Below are 22,844 nucleotides of genomic sequence, written 5' to 3'. Positions count from 1 at the left end.
ACAAAGCTCCCCAAAACCGCGGTGCGTTCCGTATATAATGCCTCCTTTTTTTTTTTTTTTGTGTTCATATGTAACGTCTGAACGGGATGTTGGTGGTGTTGTAGTAAAGGCTTAACCTTCCCGCCAATGTACTGTTAATTTGGTTGTCGTGCGACAGATAGCGACAGCAGAGCAGTCTACCAAAATGGCGTCTGACATAGAAGTGCGTATGAAAGAGAAATGTGTTATTGAATTTCTCACTGCCGAACAAATTGTACCCGTTGACATCCATCGACACTTGCTAAAGGTGTACGGAGACAATACAGTGGATGTCAGCACAGTGATTCGGTGGGTAGTGCGTTTCAACAGTGGCGAAAGTGAAGCGCACGACAAGCCACGCCATGGGCGTCCCTGCTCAGCTGCCACTCCTCACAATGAACAGCTCCTCATCCGAACAGATCAGCAGATAACGACCAGGGACTGTCAATTCTGAACGCTACAAGACGACGCTGACTAAGCTGAAAGCCCGTATTTCCCGAGTCAGGCCAGAGAAGCAGACAACTTTCGCTTGTAACGCGATAGCGCTAGATCCCATACCAGGTTGGCGACCACCGCACACATTGCAGAGTTTGGCTGGACTGTCCTACCACATCCATCTTAGAGCCCCGATTTAGTACCTTCAGACTTCCATCTCTTTGGGCCTATGAAAGACGGACTACCTGGGCAACATTTTCCAGACAACGATGCTGTCATTGCAGCAGTAAGAAAGTGGCTAGCCTCTGCTGGCGCAGACTTTTACGGGCACGGCATACAGGCTCTTGTTCATCGATGGCAAAAGTGCATAACGAATGGTGGTGATTATGTGGAAAAATAGCTGTAAGTAGCTGAAATCTTGCTCTGTTTAACTGCGTTATTATGATTTCTGTATCTGTTGTAGTTTTCTAAAAAAAATAGGAGGCATTAAATACGGAACGACCTTAATATTTAAAACATTTCACATTCTCCAGTTGTTTTTGGTCTATCTTTATTGTGACTTGGGTTGGTTGTCTCGAAACAATACAAAATAAAATACATACACTAAACAAGGTACACACAGTGCATATCCAAACATATAAAGTTATAAAAGGGCACGTGCTTGTGTTCGTTTCGCTGCACTCGAACCATTACACTTCACATTACTTCACTTGATTCATTTAACTCCGCCTAAGACCTCTATACTTGTAACATCTTTCCTAACCCTTTTTCTAAAAGTGTTTAGTTTACAGAGGAAAGACGCTAGCATGCCTGCAGGTAAACTGTTGCAATCCTATATGGTCCAATTTACAATGGAATATTTGCCAACATCTGTTCTTTGTCTCCTGCTTTTAACCTTCCAAATATGATCGTCCCTAGTCAGGTAGCATGGTTGAAGCAGCCTATCCGCTATCGCTTTCCAAGCCGGTCTCCTGGTGTGCGCCCTTCTTCTTTGTACCCGATTTAAAGCGCTAACCTGCCATTCTCTGTATGGGTCCCAACATACCGAACCATATTCAAGTATCCTTCTCACTAATGACGTATAAGCTAGACGTTTCGTGTTATTATTGCCCTGTTTCAGTATCATCATCGTCATCATCATCAGTAATATGTCAGACGACAGGTCCACAGTCTCTTCCAAAACAATTCCTCCACTTAATGCGATCTAGAGCTTTCTCCTTCAAATGACAGTATCCTCTTCTGTCCCCAAGGTCATCCAGCATCTTCTTACGTCTTCTTCCTCGTCTTCTTGTCACTTCTATCCGCCCCTCTATCTTTCCTTCAATAACTTCTTTTAGAAGGCAGTTTCTGCGTAAAACATGACCAATCCAATTAGCCTTCCGTTTTCTTATTTCGTGTAGGATATTCCTCTGCTCACTGACTCTAATTAACACTTCTTCATTTCTCACATAATCGGTCCAACTGATCTTCTCCATCCTTCTCCAACACCACATTTCGAAACTTTCCAGATGTTTCTGATCTACTGCCCTAAGTGTCCATGTTTCAGCCGCATACAGAGCTATGCTCCAAATGTAGCATTTCACTAGTTTCTTCCTCAAATTTAAGTCCAATTTGCTGGTAAAAAGATTCTTCTTCTTCTTGCTAAATGCAGCTTTTGCCATGACAATCCTGGATTTAATTTCACTAGTACACCTTCCATCATCTGTTAACAGGCTACCCAAATATTTAAAACATTTCACATTCTCCAGTTGTTTTTGGTTTAACTTTATTGTGACTGGGGTTGGTTGTCTCGAAATTTTCATTACTTTTGTTTTCTCCACATTCATTTCAGTGCCATAGCACCTTACGCATTATTAAATGAAGAGTCTTCCATGCTTTTCGTAGCGTATAGTTTACATGATCCGCCCTTCTTAGATCACTCCATATGATTATTCCTAGGTACTTAAAGCTATTTATCTCCGGAATTAATTGGTCCACAAAATAATAAGTCAGTCAATCCTTCACTCTAGCTCTCGTGAAACTTACCGCTTTACTCTTATCTGGATTTATCTTCATTTTGTTTACTACCGCCCATTCCCTTATTTTATTTAGATCCGTCTGTAACTTGCCAATGTCACTACTATCCAATATTTTCCTGTATATTTTGCAGTCATTTTCGAATAACCGTATATTTGAGTCAATGTCCCTCCAAATATCGTTAACATAAGCCAGGAATAGTAGCGGTCCTAAAACGCTCCCTTGCCGTACTCCCGACGTCACTCTGACTTCTTCAGATAGGTGCCCATCTACTCTGACTCTCTGTGAGCTTCCTGAAAGAAATTTCTGTATCCACACAACTACCCTGAAGTCCACTCCGGTTTCTGATATTTTTGTGAGTATCCTATCATTCAAAATGTTTTTTAATCTTTCATTCCAAGCAAGGAGTCTCATTTGAACCATCTCACTCCTATTATTGTAAAGATGCAGCACTCTCTCCCACATTCATTCTAGACTTGTTCATGATATAAATTTTGGAAAAAATTGGAATATTTTATCTATTTGTCTGCCAAAATGCCTCTTCAGCAACCCCTTCATTTTACTCTATTTCATAATATTAACACCAACATCAGTATTTGTTATGGTAGTAGCTACTAAGCAACTCAGATATTGGAAATATTTTGATAGTTCAAATATTTTGTCATTTTCTACTACCTTTACTTTTATCATATATTTTCCTCTCACAGTTATGATCTGCAAATGTGTGTTTGATACCTTAAATAAATCTCCCATTCAAGACCATACTGTTATCCCAATACCACCAGCAAAAATGACTGCATAGGTGTTGTAGACTCTTATGCCTGCTCATTTAATCAATTTCCACAGTTTGATTTTTCTATCTCAGTATGACACCAATACAAACTGAATTACATAGCTTTGTCTTAAGGCTTCAGTTTACTACAGTGTCTGCTATTCCTGTTGTTTCTTTCGTTTTATCCTCACATACAAAGAAGATATTAAAAATAAATTACATATTCTAATTTGCTTTTAATGTAGACCCCTATACTAAGTACAGTGTAAATCTGTTTTGGAGATGGAACATACAAATGGCAAGACCATTAGTCGTTAATATCATGCAGTTCATGCAAAGAATTTGTAAAAGGCATACTGCCACATTCCTTTCTGATATGTTTGATTGATTGATTGATTTTGATTGATTTATTTAACATCCATAACTGTTACATTATGTACAATTGGACAAGTCAGTTTTATAAAAAATATATGAGATTAAACATCACATCAAATGACTAATAACATAAAAAACCATAGAAAAATAACATAATAAATCCTTTAAATATGATAAAACAGTGGATGAGTATAATAAGGCGACAAAAGCTAAACTATAAATTACATGCAATATCTAAAATAAAATACCTAAGTATCTTTGTTCTATTATTAAGCTAATTCTTGTAAAAATATTCTTGAAGGGAATAAAAAGCTTTTTATAATACGTGGCGGTAACGTAGCGCTCTCGTTACTATGGTAATAGGCGAGTCATCGCCCCGCCACTCTCTCCATGGTGATGTAACGCGCAACGCGCGGTGACGCAACACGACGACATGGCACCGGTTCCTACTGTGACGCGGCACCGCTTCCTACTGTGACGTGGCACGCAACAACGCTGTTGACGCGGGCAACAGGTAACAGCGAACGGAATAAAAGCCGGCTGAGGAGCAAGCGAGAGCCAGTGTGTTATCAACAGTTCTCAAGGTAGCAGCCTGCGAGTCGAGTTGACATATAGCAGCAGTCGCGATAAGAAGACCCGAACACGTTGTTACAAGATATTATGTGACAGTGTGCGATAACTAAGAAGTCAGTGAGTGGAAGACTTATTGTGTGCTTTCAAGACTTAGTGAGTGCTGTATTACAGTTATGTTTGGAGTGTGTAATTCAGGGAGACTTGTATAGCTCCCGCGTTATTAATACGTGAAGACTCTTGAAGATAGTGTGAAGAGATTTGTTTGTAGAGTTTGCAAAGTGTGGAAACCCGTAACATTGTTATAATTAATTGTAGCCGTTACTTGTAGGTTGTTGAATAAACCAATTAACAATCTCTATGGCGTCTTCAGTAACACAACACGTTACATTATTATATCTTCAGTGTGGGCAAAAATCATATTCAAAAGTTCATCAAGGTTTTGAAAAAAATGCTGAAAGTTAATAGTAGGAGCTCTATAGATGGCAATAACACATATTTCATGAGTAGGGAGGTGCAACCTAACTGCACATACTTCTAAGTCCTTTTCTTTACAGTATTTTTCCATATTTATGTTAGTAGAATAGATAGTTTTATGTACAAAAATACATGCACCCCCATTCTTAAAGCTGCTCCTACAAAAACTAGCCCCGAGTTTGAAAACCGTCATCAAAGTAGTGTCAATAGCAGTATCACGAAGATGGTGCTTGGTTAAGCAAACAATATGAGAGGAATCCAGAAATGAAGAGATAGATAATTCATCAAGCTTACTTATATTAAGTCCTCTAATGTTTTGATCGTAGATAACTAGATCTTCATTACCTGTTTTTAGGGGCAGTGGTTGCTTAATATGTTTCCTATTCTCCTTAAAACTAGGTTCACTATGATTTAATGTGTACACATTTACGTGTTCCATAAAAAATCATTTCTAGATGTTGGTATTTTTCTATTGCGTTTAGAAATTTGTCGAGTTGGCAGTTGGGCCGGTAAAGGTTTAGTTTTTAGGAGAACATTCATTTGTATTTCCTTGTCGTGCCATTCAAGAATTATAGGTTTTGCATTGACTCTTTCCAACCATGAAAGTATGTGAGACACTGATTTGTTTGATAATATTTCTTTGCCTAGCTCATTTAAGTGAGAGCCCTGCCTTGTATATAATAGTCTAATTTATCAATTCTTTTGTAATTACATGACTAAAAATTTTTGCTAGTTTGCTCAGTTTGCTGTTAAAAAGTTGAATCAAATTGTTTAAGTGAGAAAGATCTGTAGTATCATATCTAAGAGGAGCACTTATTAATATTATATTGGTGTGCTTTACATTCTCAATGTAATTTACAGTGTTCCTGAATGCTACTCTTAAGTCATTTCTACTAATGTCATTAGATCCACTACTAATTATTAAGAAGTCATTTGCTGTTAGGTTGCCCACTTCTTCCTTCATTATTTCACTTAATGATTCTGTGCAAGATCCTGGATTTATCACACCACACCCTTCAAAACGAGCATCCAGAGAAGTTATCATCTTCGCTGCACAACCTCTCAAATGGCTATCACCAATTATAAATACTTTATGCTTATTACCTTTAAGATATTTTATTTTATTTTCAAGGATTTTTATTTCAGATTCTTTCACCAAGTTATGTATTTTGTCCCATTTATTAATAGTATTATCACTTATATTTTGTTGCTTACTAAAGTTAAGTTGGCCATATATAATAATTGGTATACTGTTTACATTTTGATCACACATCTGATCTCACTTTATTTTATGTTTAGTTGAGTTAGGTTGGTGCACAATATATCCCATATAATGTGGAGTAGATCTGTTTCTGGACCTCCTTTGCCCCCTCCTCCTCTCGTAGTTCACGAAATGATCTCAACTTTCTTCAGTGAGGTTAGGTGATCCTTCCACTTCTTGGAGAAAATTGTCAGTAAGGCTTCCCAATATGTTATATTTATTTTCACAGCTGGTAATTTGAGATAAACCAGTACTGGTGGACTTCATTACCTTATGTCCTCTATATCTCCTTTTAGGTGATACAGTGGTCCAGTTATCAAATGCCAGGCTTGGGAATTCCCTTTCATATCCAAAGGGAGAGTCTTGTTGCAACATTTCAACTATGGTTTTCATTGATTTTATGGCACTGGAATTAAGTCAATGAAAACCTTACTAAAAGATAAAAATTTCAATCCCTGCCAGATCAGAGATGAAGATTTGGACTTAAAGATGAAGAATGTGATAATGTACTGCCTAATCAAGGATATCACATACTTAGGCGTTTCCTAGTAGGAAAACTATGAAGGATAGCAGTCTTGTTTGTAAACTTGGTGCATTTATTTTTCAGGTGTTACGGAGAATAGAAAGCCTAATGACTGCCACTGTGGATCTAGCCTTCAAGGCTATACCAAAAAACAGCACTGCCTTCCTGATTTGGAGGATAGAGGTGAGTGATGCAGTCCTTATTCAGATGACTACTCTATAATATTATTTAATTCTAAGAGACAAGAAGGGGAAATTGAAATGAGAATTACAAGTGTGGAACAAAATCATAATATATGAACTAACTAACTTCATGCAGCTGAACCTTTCTTGAGAAGCCACCAGTTGTTCAGCTACTCAAGAACTTTCCAGCATGTTAGGGAACCAAAGTTAATTATAATATTCACAAGAGCCTTCCACTTGTCCCAATCCTGAGCCATATCAATCCAGGCTATTTCTCTAAGACCCATTGTAATATTATCTGTCAAACTATGAGTTGGTCTTCCTAGTGGTCTCTTTCATTCTGGCTACCCACTAATATCCTAAATGCATCCCTCTTCAACCTCATTCATGCTACATGCCCTGCCCATCTCATCCTCCTTTGCTTCAACATTCTACTTATTTTTGCTGAAGAGTACAAGTTATGAAGTGCCTCATTATGCAGTTTTCAACAACCTCCTGCCCCTTCATCTTTTTTCAGTCATAATATTCTCCTCAGTGCATTGTTCTCAAACACTCTCAGTCTTTGTACCTCCCTTAATGTCAGATATCAAGTTTCACACCCATGCAGAACCAAGGGCAAACTTATAGTTTCGTATATTCTGATTTTTACGATTTTACACAGCAGACAAGAAGACAAAAGTTTCTGGGGTGAATGGTAGCTAGCAATACCAGAATTCAGCCTCCACTTAATTCCCTCCTGAGTCAAATTTTGAATTGTTACTGTCACTCCCAACTGTTTGAAATGTGCCACATTCTCAAAGGATCTGTTAGCTATCTTTATATCATGATTTTGCCCTGCATTCTGGTGACTAGACAGCATCGTTCTTAGCAACATGTACTTAGTTTTCTCTGTGTTTACTTCTAGACCAAACTCTTTGCTAGCGTTAATTAAAGTTGGTGTGTTTTTCTTTATCACATCTTTTTTATCTTCCAATAGACTTACATATCAGCATAGACTAGAAATTGATGTGATCCATTTAATTTCAGTACCACCTGGTTTTCTTGTGCCTTTCTAATGTCAAATTGTAAAGCAAAGTTAAAAAGCAGTGGCGATAAAGCATCTTGTGTTAGACCATCTTGGATAATAAAATTATCAAAAATATATTTATCTACGAGTATATGGACTTTATTATGTGTTTCATTTAAATATATTGTAATCAGCCTAACTAGTTTCATGAGTACCCCACACTTTATGAGAATACTGTACAATACTTCCCTCCTAACCGAATCATAGGCTTTCTTGCAGTCTACAAATAGCTGATGTATTGCCTCAATCTACTCCAAATTTTTCTCCAGTATCTGAAGAACACAAAAGAATCTGATCAAGAGTTGATCTATTACAACAGCCCCAAACTGATAATCCACAATATTTTCATCTATATATGGATTTAGCCTTGAGAGAAGGATGTTGGAAAAGAATGTGTATGATGTTAATAGCTGTGATATCACATGAATGAATGAATGAATTAATGTAAAAGGGATGGGCCTTCACGGCCCTTGCACCACGACCTACAGTGATCTATTGTGCTTCCCCTTTTGATTATCCCTTCAGCAATCCTGTGCTTCTAATGAAGCATAGGATTTTGTATATGGGGGTGTCGAAATAGTCACTTGGTTCCATAAGGTATTGACTCAAGTGACGTAATCTTAAATAAGCTAAGGCCTTACATTCATATAGGATATGTGTGATTGTTTCATTTTCTTCTTGACACCTCTCACAATTTGGACTGTCACTTAGTCCCAATTTGAAGAGGTCTCCTTTAAGGTGACAGTGTCCTGTATGTAGTCCCACCACCCATCATAGCTGGTTCTTGCTTAACTTCAACAGTTCCTTCGCTCTTTTAGCTGAGGTCCTCATATGAGCCCCTTTGCTCGCCTGAGTCCAGTCAAGGATCCCCAGTATTTCTTGTGTTTCATATTTGTCCAGTCCCTGATTGCCTGTCTGGCAACTCCTATAGAGAAGCCACAGGCTGGTTCGGGTCCTATGAATGGATATTCAGCTCCAATCTTAGCTAATTGATCTGCTGTTTCGTTTCCAGCAATACCTTCATGCCCCAGCACCCAAATCAGTTGTACCCTATTGTTTTTGTCCAGTTCCATGAGGGTTTGGTGGCAATCCCAGACCAATTTTGAGTTGATCTGGTGTTTGTCAAGCGCTTCAAGTGCAGCTTGGCTCTCAGATAGAATGTAAATGTTTCTATTTCTATAGTTCCTACATAAATTCTCCATAATACATGCCTTAATGGCATATACTTCTGCCTGGAACACTGTTTTGTACTGCCCAAGGCTGAAACTAAATTTCCGCCTTGTGCTGTAGTAGTACACACCAGCTCCAGTGCCCTTATTTATCTTGGAACCATTTGTGTACCAGATCAGTCCGTTTTCTATCGGGCAAAAATCCATCTTCCCATTCCTTCCTGTCAAAAAATCTAACTGTGAAGTGATATATTGGGTTTTTGGACTTTACCCATCATCCTGCTTTTTAAGATAACTAATAAAAACACGACGTTTCGGAAACAGATCCAGTTTAAGAAAAGTCGTGTTTTTATTAGTTATCTTAAAAACCAGGACGATGGATAAAGTCCAAAAACCCAATATATCAGTGTGTTATACACCATCGTCAGAATCCTATAGTAACTACTTAACTGTGAAGTGTTTTTCATATACATGTATTAGTATCGTTTCGTCAGAACTCATTTGTAATATGGGTTCTTGCTTCATGTCCTGAGTTATGTGTACAGGGCGAAAACATCGGATCTAGGTTTCCATTGATCACTGCACTGGAGACTGTACGTTCCTTCCCTGGCCTCTGCCACCAACTGTATATGTAGTGGGGGGTGGTCCAAGGGGTATCTCCAGTGCAGCTGTTGGAGATGTTTGAATTGCTCCTGTGATACCCAAGCAAGCCAACCTTTGCAATTTGCTAAGATCTGCGTTGCTTGCCTTGAGTTTAACTCTGGGCCACCATACTGTGGCGCCATATGTAGTTATGGGTCTTACAACCGTAGTATATATCCAATGCACAACGTGCAATGTGTTTTACCAAACATGCATGTCCAACAAGCCTTATAGGCTTTGTTAATGACATTGTCCAGCTGCTTTTTCCATGTCAGTCCCTTGTCTAATACTAGACCAAGGTACTTAATATCGCGGAGAGCTGGATCATCTTATTGAAGAGGGTCAGTTCCTTAAGGTCCTTTATATTTCTACACGGTATAATTACCGCCTTATTGGGATTGATGGAAAGACTTGTTTTTTCACACCATCGTTGGACAATGTACAGAGTTGTTTGAAGACACTCTGACGTGGTCAAAAGGAATTTTCCATTTATGACGATTGCTATGTCATCAGCATATCCTACTGTATAACACTCATCATCATTAAGTCCCCACAGCAGATCATCGACGACCAGGCCACACAGAAGAGGTGGGAGCATGCCCCCCTGCGGACCACCCCTAGACGCGAATGCCCCCAGGGTTTCTCCTGATAATGTAGCAGCTATGGTTCTGCCTTCCAGCATAGCACTGATCCACCTGCATATTGCAGCCTCTATGCCATGCTTTCCAGCGGCCTGTTTGATTATATCAAATGAGTTTCTATTGAAAGCTTCCTCTATAACAAGGAATGCTCTTAAGGCAATATCCTTGTGTTCAATCGCACTTTCTATGTGTGTTACCACATTGTGTAGTGCGATTTTGGTAGGTTTACCTCTTTGGTAGGCATGCTGGTTTCGGTGTAGAGGATATGTCCTCAACGCCACGTCCCTGATATGCTTATCCACTATTTTCTCCATCGTTTTTAACAGGAAATATGACAGGCTGATAGGACAATGAGCCTTAGCCTTGGTGTAATCAAGTTTCCAGGGCTTTGAGATAAACATCACCTTAACTTGCCTTCAGGCCATCCATTCATTCATTCATTCATTATTGGAGGGGGTGGGTTTCCCCATGCACTGCAACCAGTTGTTGATCTATTGTACGTCCCCCTTTGATATTCTACCAGTCTCCATACCCTTCCGGTACTGGTGCTCACTATCAGCCCCGTTCAGCCAGCGAGTTCGGCCCCTCTACTGGCAGTGGTACCCAATACTTCCACATCTACCGGAGGCATTGGAAACTACTTGGGCGGGAAACTTTTTACCTAATTTTGCTAGAGACATGAGGATCTTCTACGTGCCGTGAATCTACGACACGGTACCCACGGCTTAAAGTCTCTCCCGGAGGACTTGTTCCCTGAATTTTTCCGCCCTTAAAAATTCCATGACCTCCGCCAGGTTTGAACCTTGAGTCATGAGGTGGGAACGTTACCCCTAGACTATGGAGGCCACTTGCCTCCAGGCCATGGGGATGAAACCATATGCGGCATAGGTGTGAAACTAAGAGTTCTGCTCCATGCTGCAATAGTGCTGGTACAATTCCATCTGTTCCCGCTGATTATCAATCAATTTTGAATTAGGAAAGTGAACTCTGAATAATTCGTTCAGTGTCTCCCTTCCTATTTGAGTTACCTTTATATTGGTCAGAGCCTCCTTGTAAGTCCCTGGTCCCTTAGAGTCCCTGGGCCTTTTCAGATTTCTGGCCATTTCTGTAGGGGTACTGCCCTCCGATCTTGGCCTCTTAATGGTGCCAGTGGGGCTTTCTACCTGCTTGGACGAGCCTGCATTTCCTGGTTGCTGACTGCCCCCAACTCCTGCTTCGCTTGCCCTAGTTCTCGCCTTTTTAATTTTCTGTCTAGCGCATGCGGACAGTGCCTTCTTTGCCAGACAGAGTCCCCTTACTCCAGAGACTAGGTGTCCCAGACCTTCTGCTGCTGCAGGTGTGTTAGAAATACTAGCTCCCTGCAGTGGTGTGTCAGTATTACTGACACCCAGGAGAGTAGTTTTTGGTTTTACCTCAGGCAAGTTTTGAACCACTGGTTCGTCCCTGCCTTTGGCTGAAATTTAAACAGCAGGTTCACTGGTTGCAACTGGGCCCATTAATGGTTCACCAGAGCATCCAGCCTCCTGCTGAAGCATTTCTCATAGGGAGGGGGGGGGGGTCTTTCTTCGGTTTAAAATCTTTACAACCGGTTTTTAATTTGGTTCCTTTATTCATATTGGTCTCACGAGTCATGGAGATTTATAAGTTCACCACCTGCAGCGCCCCATATGGGTGGAAGGCATAAATACAACAGGGTGCTGGCTGGTGCCCCGAGGGGATCGTTCAAGACACTGGCTATTTACCACCCCAGTGCCATGCAGCCCTCAGCATGATGCCTCACACCTTGGCTTAGGTGGTTTGGTCCTGTAGTGAATGCAACCCTCACAAGTCTCGAGGACCAAGAGTGCCTGTTCGGGGGGAGTGTGGTATCCCAGACGATAAATGGGAGTGCGACACCAGTTAGTCATGAGGTTGCGACCAGGGCAACCTACACGAGAAAGTCGCCCCTGGGGATTGCTTATGAGCTCCCCCATTCCCACCCTTCCAAATGGGTTGGTCAAACCGTTTTAGAGTGTTGAGCTCTAAGACTTGCGGCACCTAATCAGTACTATAGGGAGACAACTCAAATAGGCGCAGCTACCTCCATAGGAGTGCTCTCCCTCTCTCCTCTGATGAGAGGGTAGGTCTCTCATTTGTACATGCTGCTGACCCTTGCCCGGGCAGTTTTCTCAGGTCCAAGTCCCTAGGGACTCGCAACCATATTTTACTGTCTCACATTTGAGACTTCCCTTTTTGTTACCTCTTACTACTGACAGGGTCACAGTGGAGGTATTCAACTCCACCTCCACACAGGTGCTCCATCTTTGAACACTACTTGGTGACTCATATCTTTTCTACTTCACAATAGCAACATAAAACTCAGAAGAGCAAGGGTCAGGTACTAATGCCTCAGCTATATGTATTTCTATGTTCCTAACATCACTGATCCTACGTGCATTAATAACTGAGAGAAGTAGTCCTTCCACCCATTCAAAATGTTGTGGGAATCTGCAAGCAAATCACCATTGTCATCCTTCAGTAATTTACTTCCAGGCTGGTAACCCCTCTTAAAATATTTTTACAATTAAGTTTATTTCATTCCAATGTGACATATAATGCCTTCACCACTTCAGCACTTAGTTACCTAACATGTTTTGATTCTTAATGAATCATCATTGGAGGTATACCACTACGATCAGGAACCTACCAATACGTGAATGTTTTTATAAGACTACAAGTATATACACTTAAAATCTTATGCAGTAACTGTCTTCTAAAAGAAGTTACTGAAGGAAAGATAGAGGGGCAGATAGAAGTGACCAGAAGACGAGGAAGAAGACGTGTAAGAATATGCTGGATGACCTTGGGGTCAGAAGAGGATATTCTCATTTGAAGGAGAAATCTCTAGATCACATTAAGTGGAGGAACTGTTTTGGAAGAGACTGTGGACCTGTCGTCTTGACAGATTACTGATGAATGAATACACTTAAAATATTTATGATGTTCATTATATGTAGTTGTTAATTTTCCATTGTCAAATAGATGTTTGACGTAAACTTTTATAATAAGAACATTCTTGAAGTATATTACTTATAAGTTACGTAGTTGCGATCACTTCACGCATATAAACTACAGTAGAATAAACAAGGACACATCACCAAAAGGGATAGATGACAATATCCACTACCAAGGAAGATAAAACATGATCCATATTGGTTCATGAACAAAGTTCTTAACTTAAAAATAAGTTTTTACACACATTCATAATATAATTTTAACATAAAGGAAGGCTGCTATGGTGAAACAAATTGAATTTTATATACAATGCAGTGGAAAATTACATTTTCAAACTATCTTTTATGGAAGTGATTGCAACTACGTCACATATAAGTGATATACTTCAAGAATGTTCTTATTATAAAAGTTTACATCAAACATCTATTTGATAATGGAAAATTAACAACTACATATAGTGAGCATCATAAATGTTTTAAGTGTATATAGTCTTATAAAAACATTTATGTATTGGTAGGTTACTGATCGTAGTGGTATACCTCCGATGATGATTCATTAAGAACCGAAACATGTTAGGTAACTAAGTGGTGAAGTGCTGAAGGCATTATATGTCACACTGGACTGAAATAAACTTAATTGTAAACTTAATAGTGTGACGGACCGGAATGAAACAAATCAAATTCCTCTTAAAATAGTTTATTCTTCCTATGCAAAATTCTGATTTTCTTGCTCTTACTGCTCATTGCAAGCTCACAAATGTTGTCTTTCATATATTTTCTCTTTTTATTCCTGAAATGCCTGCTGGCTTCAGGTCTTGTTCAGATATTGTTCAGATTACCCGCATTTATTTTTCTTGAATCCTGTAACCACTAAAATTTGGCTTGTTTCCTTTGATCTAATAGTTTTGAGCATCCTTCATCAAATCATGATTTATGCATCTTCATTTCACAATAACCTAGACTCCCTTCAGCTGAAATTTTTATATTGTTTCTAATAGTTTGCCAAGCTCTAATAATATCTGCCTCATCATCTAAGATTTTTGGATGTCACAAAATGAACTATGATAACTCCATTACCATTACTAATTTTGTGTAAATAATCATTCCGTGTTGTTGATTTGAAAATGTTTTCCTTACCTACTTTGGCCTTAAAATTTCCTAACATAATTTTTAGTATGTTATTTAGGGAATTTATTGAATACACATCCTAGCTCATCATAGAAGCTGATATTCCTATCATCAATTTTATCCCCTCTTGAGTCTTGAACATTCAGAACAATTCTCTTAGAGCAGCGACCTTTAATATTATGTATGTTACAATATCCTATCACTAACAAACTCTACCCTCTTCACTGCTAACATGGTTCCCTTACGTACAAAATCCTGTACCCAATTCATGATTCTCATTCTGCTTTCCATAAGAAAACATATATTTGTCTGTTGGTTCTCTCCAATCTGACTTCCTCTACTCCCATTAAATCTAAATTATATTTTGGCATTGCTTTCGCCACTGTCATGAGGGAACCAGCCCTATGTGGACTTCTTACATTTCAAATACTAAATATTTTATCCATTTTCCTTAGCTTAGTTCGTTTATCCAAAGAACTATATCGGATTATCTGAAAATATGTAAATATGTTCTTATATGTGTGTGACATACTAATTCCCTTAGCCTGTAACCAGACAAATGGCACTTCAGAGATGAAGTCCCAGATTTAAAGACTGAGGATGTGATAATATGCTGCTTAATCAACACTGTCATATGCCTCAGGGAGCAATGATAGAAGAATATGGAGCAATGACAAAATATTTTACTGATTATGGACGTTGATATTCATCACAAATGAACATGTGTGCAGCACATTATCTGAAATCTCCACAAGGATTAATCCCTCCATCCTTTTTTCTGTGTAACTAGATAACATGGAGATATGACTGATAACCCAAAACAAGGCAACACCCGTATTATTCATTGATAAAGGCCATATTAATCTCATACCTATAAAATGTCAAAATGATTAACACAGGAACTTAACAAATTATCTTAGTTAATGCAACCTATATCACAAAACTATTCCATGAATCAGTGCTTCATAAATTGTGGCTTATGAACAATTTGGAGCAGCAAGACACTTCAAGGGTTCATACTTTCAGAGATGTAAAATTTTCATTTGAAATGTTTCTCAATTTGAAGAATATTGAATTGGACACAACTGGTACAATTTTATCATATAGAAATTATTCTGTTAAATGTTTATAACAACACAGTGTTGTTATATTCTTAGGTAATTTTTAGTGATAGTCCTTCCTAAATTGATAGATACAGTAAATCCTAGTTAATCTCATTACAGTTGATCTGGATGTCACATAATCCAGATCAAAATATAAAAAATGAATCATTCTGTTCACAGTTGAATACAGACTTTAAGAGATACATAAGATTAAAGACCAAATGGGGTTAGAGCAAGAGGACTTCCAGACTATGTTGAAGGCAGCTGGAAAGTCTGAAACCACGCAAAAAAATATTCAAAATTGGCTTGAGTTGGATCAAGGAGACCCTTGATTTTAGCTTATGACAGAGGAAGAAATTGCTTCAATGATTTTTTTTTATTATTTTCATTATTATTTTATTATTAAATTCTCCATTTATTTTTTCTAAGCCTTTTGTCTCTGAGGATATCTTTTGCTACATTAATCCAGATTATAGGTTAATCCGGGTGATCCCCCACAATCAGTCAAGATTAGCGGGGGTTTACTGTACTTTAATACATTATATATAATTAGGTTGCTCTGTTTTCTTACATGGTTTCTCAGAAGTAGCACAGTATATAAAAATATATTGTCACGTGTTTGGGTGACTGAGACGTGGGTTTGAATTGGTAATTCGATTTATTAACAACCTACAGGTCATCACTACAAATAATAATTACACTTTTGCTGATTTACACAATTTACAATCACTCCACACTAATCTTCTCAGTCTCTTTTCACTAACCTTCACTATCTGCTCCCTGACAATGGATGTATAACACGGGAACTATAAAAGTCTCGCTAAATTATACTTTTACAAGTAAAATTATTCATAATTTCAGTATCAAAATTACTGCTTCTGCTATAGTCGAAGCCAAACTGTAGATTGACTACTCTTCTAAGGTCAACTACAAGACTGAACTCATCTGAGTCTGAGTCTCATTTTACGGCCAACAGTCATTCAGCCAGTCTGTCTTGGCATAAAGCACACGTCTGGGGCTTGCGACCAGATCTTTATTATTGTTTGACAGTTACGGTTTTGTTTTTTGTGGGCGCCCTCTCTGATGCAGTTGGACTCTTATAACTTCCACGCAGACTCGACAGGGAATATCATCTCAAAGGGTTGATTCCACTCACTGCTATTTAATGTTGCTTCAACAATTGTGTGTAACTGTGGAAACTCCACTGTTAAGAATTCTGCTTCCTAGCCGCTGTCGTGAGAACGTTGATCTTTGCCTAGGAACTCAGTTATGATCTCATTCCTACTTTCTGGCATGCCACAATATTTATTATATTATATTCTATAGTAACTGACACTAATAAGTTAAACTTTGAAAGTTATTAGAATTATAACAAATTCTAGACCAAGAGAGTCTTGTAGGGACATTTTTAAGAATCTGGAAATACAGTCAACTCTCGATTATCCGGGGGTGTATTAACCGGTTTGTGGCTTAACCGGGGCTACTGAGACTTTTTTGAGGCTTATATGTTCTTTAATATTAATTCACTTTTGTTTCACATGGTGAGTTGTAACACTATTTTAGCACTAGTGTGAACCGAGCTCTGCATTCTTTTGTCCCGTTATGCTAACACAGTGTTCTAGGGTAGGGGTGAAAGAATGCAAGGATTTGTGGAAAGTTTCAAGGAGAGATACACCGCCCCAGTTGGTCTCTTTGTATCGATCTTCAAGTGTGTTAGCAAAATTTCAAGGTGTAAAAGGAAGCGTGTTGTGTTAAGTATTCAACAGAAACTCGTGTGAGCCGGGCTTCGAAATGTTAAGCAGTGATGAAACTGTAAGGCCCCCCATACACACACAGTTTGGTCTTCAGATCGACCCTACAGGCAAAATTGTGACAGTTTAACCCCTCCCTTTCCTCCCCATACACGTGCAGATAAAGCGGCAGGCTTCATGCCACAATCACGGTGATCACGGTCTTCCAGCCTATAATGCTGAGTCACACACGTCACGTGCTATGGTCCTGCAGGTAGAACTGACGGACTGAAGGGTTTCCCACAGGCCAACAGTACAAACGATTGGCCGGCCAGCCGCACCACACAGGTCAGTTTTGCCTTTCAGTCTTCAACTGTGCAGGCCGAACTGGAGGCCAAACTGTGTGTGTATAGGGGCCCTAAGTTCAGTGGGGGTGCAGCCAGAAGAGCGGGAAGAAAGTGAGAATGAGGAAGAGGTGGACAGTGCTGCTAGTAAGAAAATATCACATGGTGCTGCTCTTAATCATTTGGAATCCTTACTAGACCATCTTGAGAGTGAAGAGAACAGTTTATTAAGTGACAAGCTAATATTACGTAGGCTTCGTATGGATATCCGTAAAAAGGAAAATGCCGCGAAAAAGCAAACGACAATATTAATTTTTTTAAGTGTTAAATGTGAATATTCGTAAAAAGTGTTGGATGTTGTTGAACACTGTGATTGAAATAACTAATTCACACTTCAGTGTAATGTAAAAAAAGTATTAAATAGGCCATGAGATGACATAAAAATGAGGTTGAGTAAATTTAAATACAGGTAGGCCTATTGTATTATGAAGGTACACTATTACAGTACTACTTTTAATAACATCTGTCTTTCGATTAATCGTGATTTACATACCCACCATTATCCCGGATAGTCGAGAGTTGACTGTAATGATGTTCTACTCTCAGTACATATATTCATTACTTTTATACATAATTAATAATAAACATTTATTTAATTTTAACAATGAAATTCACAAATACAAAACTAGAGCCCTCAATAATTTATATTTACCTGCAGTTAACCTAACAAAATACAATAAAGGTGCATACGTATCAGGTATTAAAGTTTTTAATCATCTTCCTCAAACAATAAAAATGTTGGCTACTGATGGGAGCAGTTTTAAATCTGCATCGAAGAAGTTCTTATATCATCATTCTTTACATTTACATTTATATTTACATTTATTTTTCACTTCATGGATCCAATCATCTCCCCCTAGGGCTGCATATAAAACATGTCACATATTACAAAATTCATGATGACTACACATCATTCTTCCTTGGTCCAATAAAATATATAATCAGGCCTCACACAGATAGCTCAAGTTGTCAGGACAACACACATAGGTCGTGGAAAAACCACTGTCAAATCCACACCTTGCCATTCCACACACACTGGCAGGCCATATCATCCAAACAGTTATATTATAAAATATTAAAATTCATAACAAAAACAGACATCATACAAACTACTACACTAACAACAAGGAAGTCTTAACAATGTATAATTCACGCACACAGACCATTTATTAACTCCTAACTTCTGAGCCCCTTGCATGCTTGACAAATTCATCAATAGAGTAAAATACATTACTTCGCAAATAATTTCGTAAAACAAACCNAGTATATTATTCCGTATTTCATAAATGAATGATAATATGCATAACATACAGCTTTAAGACTATTTATATATAATATATAGGATAATTTTTGCATTAGAAAACCAACTGTGCTCAATTTGTGAAGCAAAAAATCAACATGTCCCTTACAAGTNAAGCAGTCTGCTTTTACCGGTTCTCACAGTCTCTTTGCTTGCAGATTCTTATATATTTTTTTCTTCTACCCTGAAGATGGAGGCGATACGTTCCTCCGAAACGTCGGTTAACACCACATATACACGGTGCCAAATCCCAGAAGACTGCTTTCTTCAAACCTAAATAGCTTGACGCCTGAATAATACACCCCTCTCTGATAGGATGATAAATGTGTTGAAGGTAAATGAAGGTGGTCATTCCTTCTGGTACCAATCTCATATACAGAGTTACTAGTTTGAAACTTATCCAAATTATTAACAACAAATGTCATCAGTGAGAGCAAATATACACATGGGAGTGGTAGTACCCCAAGCTTTTTAAATAAATCTCTACATGTATGAGTTGGCCCCACTCCCATCATTATTCTTATTATTATTTTCTTTTGTATAACGAAGACCTTATGACTGTCTGATGTATTTCCCCAGTATATTATTCCGTATTTCATAAATGAATGATAATATGCATAACATACAGCTTTAAGACTATTTATATATAATATATAGGATAATTTTTGCATTAGAAAACCAACTGTGCTCAATTTGTGAAGCAAAAAATCAACATGTCCCTTACAAGTCAGATGACTGTCCAGCAGCAAACCGAGAAATTTTATCGTTTCTACTTCTTTCAGCTTTTTGTTAAAAAACATTGTATAAACATAGAGGGTAGCTCGTAGCTGCTGTTGGGGTGAATTTTGTTATTCTTGTTTTATCCAGATTTAACACAAATTTATTATTTTGAAACCATGTAAATATGTGATTAAAAACAACATCCAATTTTATTTTTAAATTATAGTAGTCTTTAGCTGTGTAAATTATTCCATGAATGAATATTATCAACATAATTGGTCATAAGTGTGTAAATTTGTAATGTATTGAATTCAGTTAATATAGGTAATTTAAATAAAATTGTATTAATTCAAGTTTTATAGTAAGTTATTTTTAAATTGTTTATTATTTAAAATCTTATTACATTTTTTACTTTATATTATTATTTATGTTAATCAATTAATCTAAGTGATTTTAATTATGTGACTCATGTAATTTTGTATGTGTATTTTGATATATCTATTTTTGAAGGGACCATTTCCACACCCTATGTTTATTATATGTATGTATATATGAAAAATAAAGGAAATGAATGAATGAACAGACCACTTTTTGTTTTGATTGTTTAACGGTAAATGGGATAAATATAAAAATGAATATGTATATTACCTCCAAGTACTGGTGTAAACTTACCTACCAGAATGATTCAGAAGTACCATTTTATGATGTCTTTTAATTAGAGTTTTCAAAATAGAATATCTTAAAAATATGCTGTGAACACTATGCCATGGATTGATCTGACTTCATGAATTTCCTGATCTTAAATTTGCTTCTTGTAGAACATTTACAATCACAACATTATACAACTCCACAGGTTGTTAGTATGAAACTACACTTTGAATCAACAGACACTACTCTCTGTTATAGCACATGCAGTTAGCGCCTGTCCCTAAAGATCAGTATGGAAATTTCTTTGAGGGGGACTCCTACATTGTCTATGCTGCATCTGAGTATGGGAAACCTGTTGCAGCAGATTCCAAGGTAAGTTTGGATATTATGCAGCTAACACAATTATGTTTGAGGATGTGTATGGTTGTTTAATCAATTTATAGTAGACTCAACTGCATGATTACATGCAGTGTCAACAAATCACACAAAAATCTAATTCAGAACTTAAAAACTGTATACAAAGGAAATGTATCTTAATTTGTTGTGGTAGTACACCAAGAGTAATGGTACAGTGCCATAACTCAGGTTCATGAACTAGATAGTAATTTATTGTTTTCACATTAGAGTACTGCCATAAGGTCAATGAAATTACACAGCTGCATTTCCTGCACACTGAATGTAATGGTCATACTGTCATAATTCACCAGATCCTCATTTGTAATAATGGGGTGTACCATGTGAAAGTGAGATTTTATTATGTGCAATATCCCATATGACTAAAACAGGTAAAAAATTTTCACTGCTTTCACTAGCCCTATCAAATTGGAAGTTTTACCCAGGACTTTCCAGATCACATGATATGAAAATTTTGTTTGTGATGAGACTTGTGTTCTGGCTAAGCCTGTGCAGATTCATGGAATTCCTGAGGTCCACATCCACTTCTGGCTGGGCAAGGAAACTACCAATGATGAGGCTGGTGTAGCAGCATACAAAACAGTAGAGCTGGATGACTACCTGGGGGGCAGTCCCATCCAGCACCGTGAGACACAGGGCAGTGAGTCAACTAGATTTAAGGGATACTTCAAGATGGGCATGAGGTATGGGCTCATGAAAACACACTAAGAAGATTATAAAGAGTTCTTTTTTCTGGGACATAATGCCATGTATTCTGCTGTAAATCCACCTCTGTTCAGAAGAAGAAGGCACCTCCATCTTGTGAGTTGAAGAATAACCCAAGCATGAAATCAGCATAAAGCAGTTAGCAAGCAAAGCGTGCTCTGTCTGTTACTAACATTATATCCCAGAAAGTAGAAATCTTCATAAAAACCGCTGTGAGAAACTCAGATTCTACAAGAATATAAGTTTACCACTAATTCACAAACTATTCCTGTCAAACATAATTTGTCACAAGAAACATAATTAATTAATTCTAAGTTGTTCTGGGATGTAACACCATATAGTAGCTTGGCAGAAGTTTACCGAAATTATGGGGGAATGTAAGACTTAATTCTGCGTTCTGTTTGCTTGCTCAGCTTACACTGCTTAGTAGACATTGTGAGAACCTGAAATATCATATAATGTAAGACACATTAGTTGAATTTATGACCATCTACAACCCCATGGAAAGATAAATTTTAAGATTAGAATCTATAACAGATTTTGTATTACACACATAAATTAGCATACTTGTGTATTCGCACAGAAACAAAGTTTGTGAATGTTGCTTACATGTACTTTCTAGTTGGTCCTTCATGTAAATTGGCTTTATGACTGATATTGTCACCATCATCATAAGCAATAAAATTAATAGTAACTGCAGTAGACTGCAGGTCATAAATATCATCTAATTCCATTATGAATGGCGGTGAGATGGAACCTCCTATTAAAATAACTGATATTCCATTAACTTCTGGTATCTTGGTTGGCAGAATACTGAAGGGTGGAGCAGCTTCAGGTTTCAACCATGTCACTGACATGTTCGAACCCCGTCTCTTCCACATCAAGGGCAGGCGTTCACCAACTGTCACTCAATATCCAATCTCTTGGGAACACTTCAACAGTGGTGATGTGTTCATTATTGACACAAAGGAAATTGTGTTTGTGTGGGTTGGCAGGTCTGCTAATAATATGGAGAAATTGCAGGCTTGCAAGGTTAGAAGGTGAAACAAGTGTTTGGATTGTAGTCTCCTGTTGCTATTCATAAGTAGTTTTATTCCAGAGAATTCTGCACTTGCCAAGGTCTTGTGCTTACACTTCTATCAGAGGTAATTCAAGATTACTGTTTGAATAAGCCTGTGTTGATAGAAGTTACATGGCAAAATTTGCTCCATATTGGCATCAGGGTAGAATTTTCACTCTTTTCAGTATTATGAATACTTTTTTTTGAGTAACCCAAAACCACTTCCAAAAATCTTTTATATACAGTTGCATATTAATCTACTCATTTAACACTCTCAGTGCTCTTATGTATGTCCCTGCAAGATTAGAAACATTTATAAAATAATGAAGCTATATTAAGGTAATAATAAATTTTAAGGCTGAATGTGGCAAATATGATTAGCTTTTCAGAATTTTTAAAAGAAGAATATTAGTTGGCTGCGCATCAGCCAAAACTCCATTTTATTCAACCATCTCTATACTTTTTGTCACTGCACTTTCTTTCCTTTAATTC

The 22,844-nt window shown here is 37.8% G+C and overlaps 1 protein-coding gene across 3 annotated transcripts in view; it reads left to right on the top strand.

Annotated features, from left to right (window-relative positions):
• LOC111871559 (advillin) overlaps positions 1-22,844 on the top strand; it is a 97,895-nt gene that overhangs the window by 16,555 nt on the left and 58,496 nt on the right. For all 3 annotated transcript variants that reach the window (XM_023864755.2, XM_023864756.2, XM_023864757.2), the window contains exons 2-5: positions 6,532-6,630; positions 20,432-20,545; positions 21,074-21,270; positions 22,102-22,324. In XM_023864755.2, coding sequence (XP_023720523.2) covers positions 6,532-6,630; positions 20,432-20,545; positions 21,074-21,270; positions 22,102-22,324 — 633 coding nt within the window. The remainder of the gene's footprint in view (positions 1-6,531; positions 6,631-20,431; positions 20,546-21,073; positions 21,271-22,101; positions 22,325-22,844) is intronic.

Source organism: Cryptotermes secundus, unplaced genomic scaffold (assembly GCF_002891405.2).
Source record: "Cryptotermes secundus unplaced genomic scaffold, Csec_1.0 scaffold1345, whole genome shotgun sequence".
NCBI lineage: Eukaryota > Metazoa > Arthropoda > Insecta > Blattodea > Kalotermitidae > Cryptotermes > Cryptotermes secundus.
This window is presented reverse-complemented; position numbering and strand designations above follow the sequence as displayed.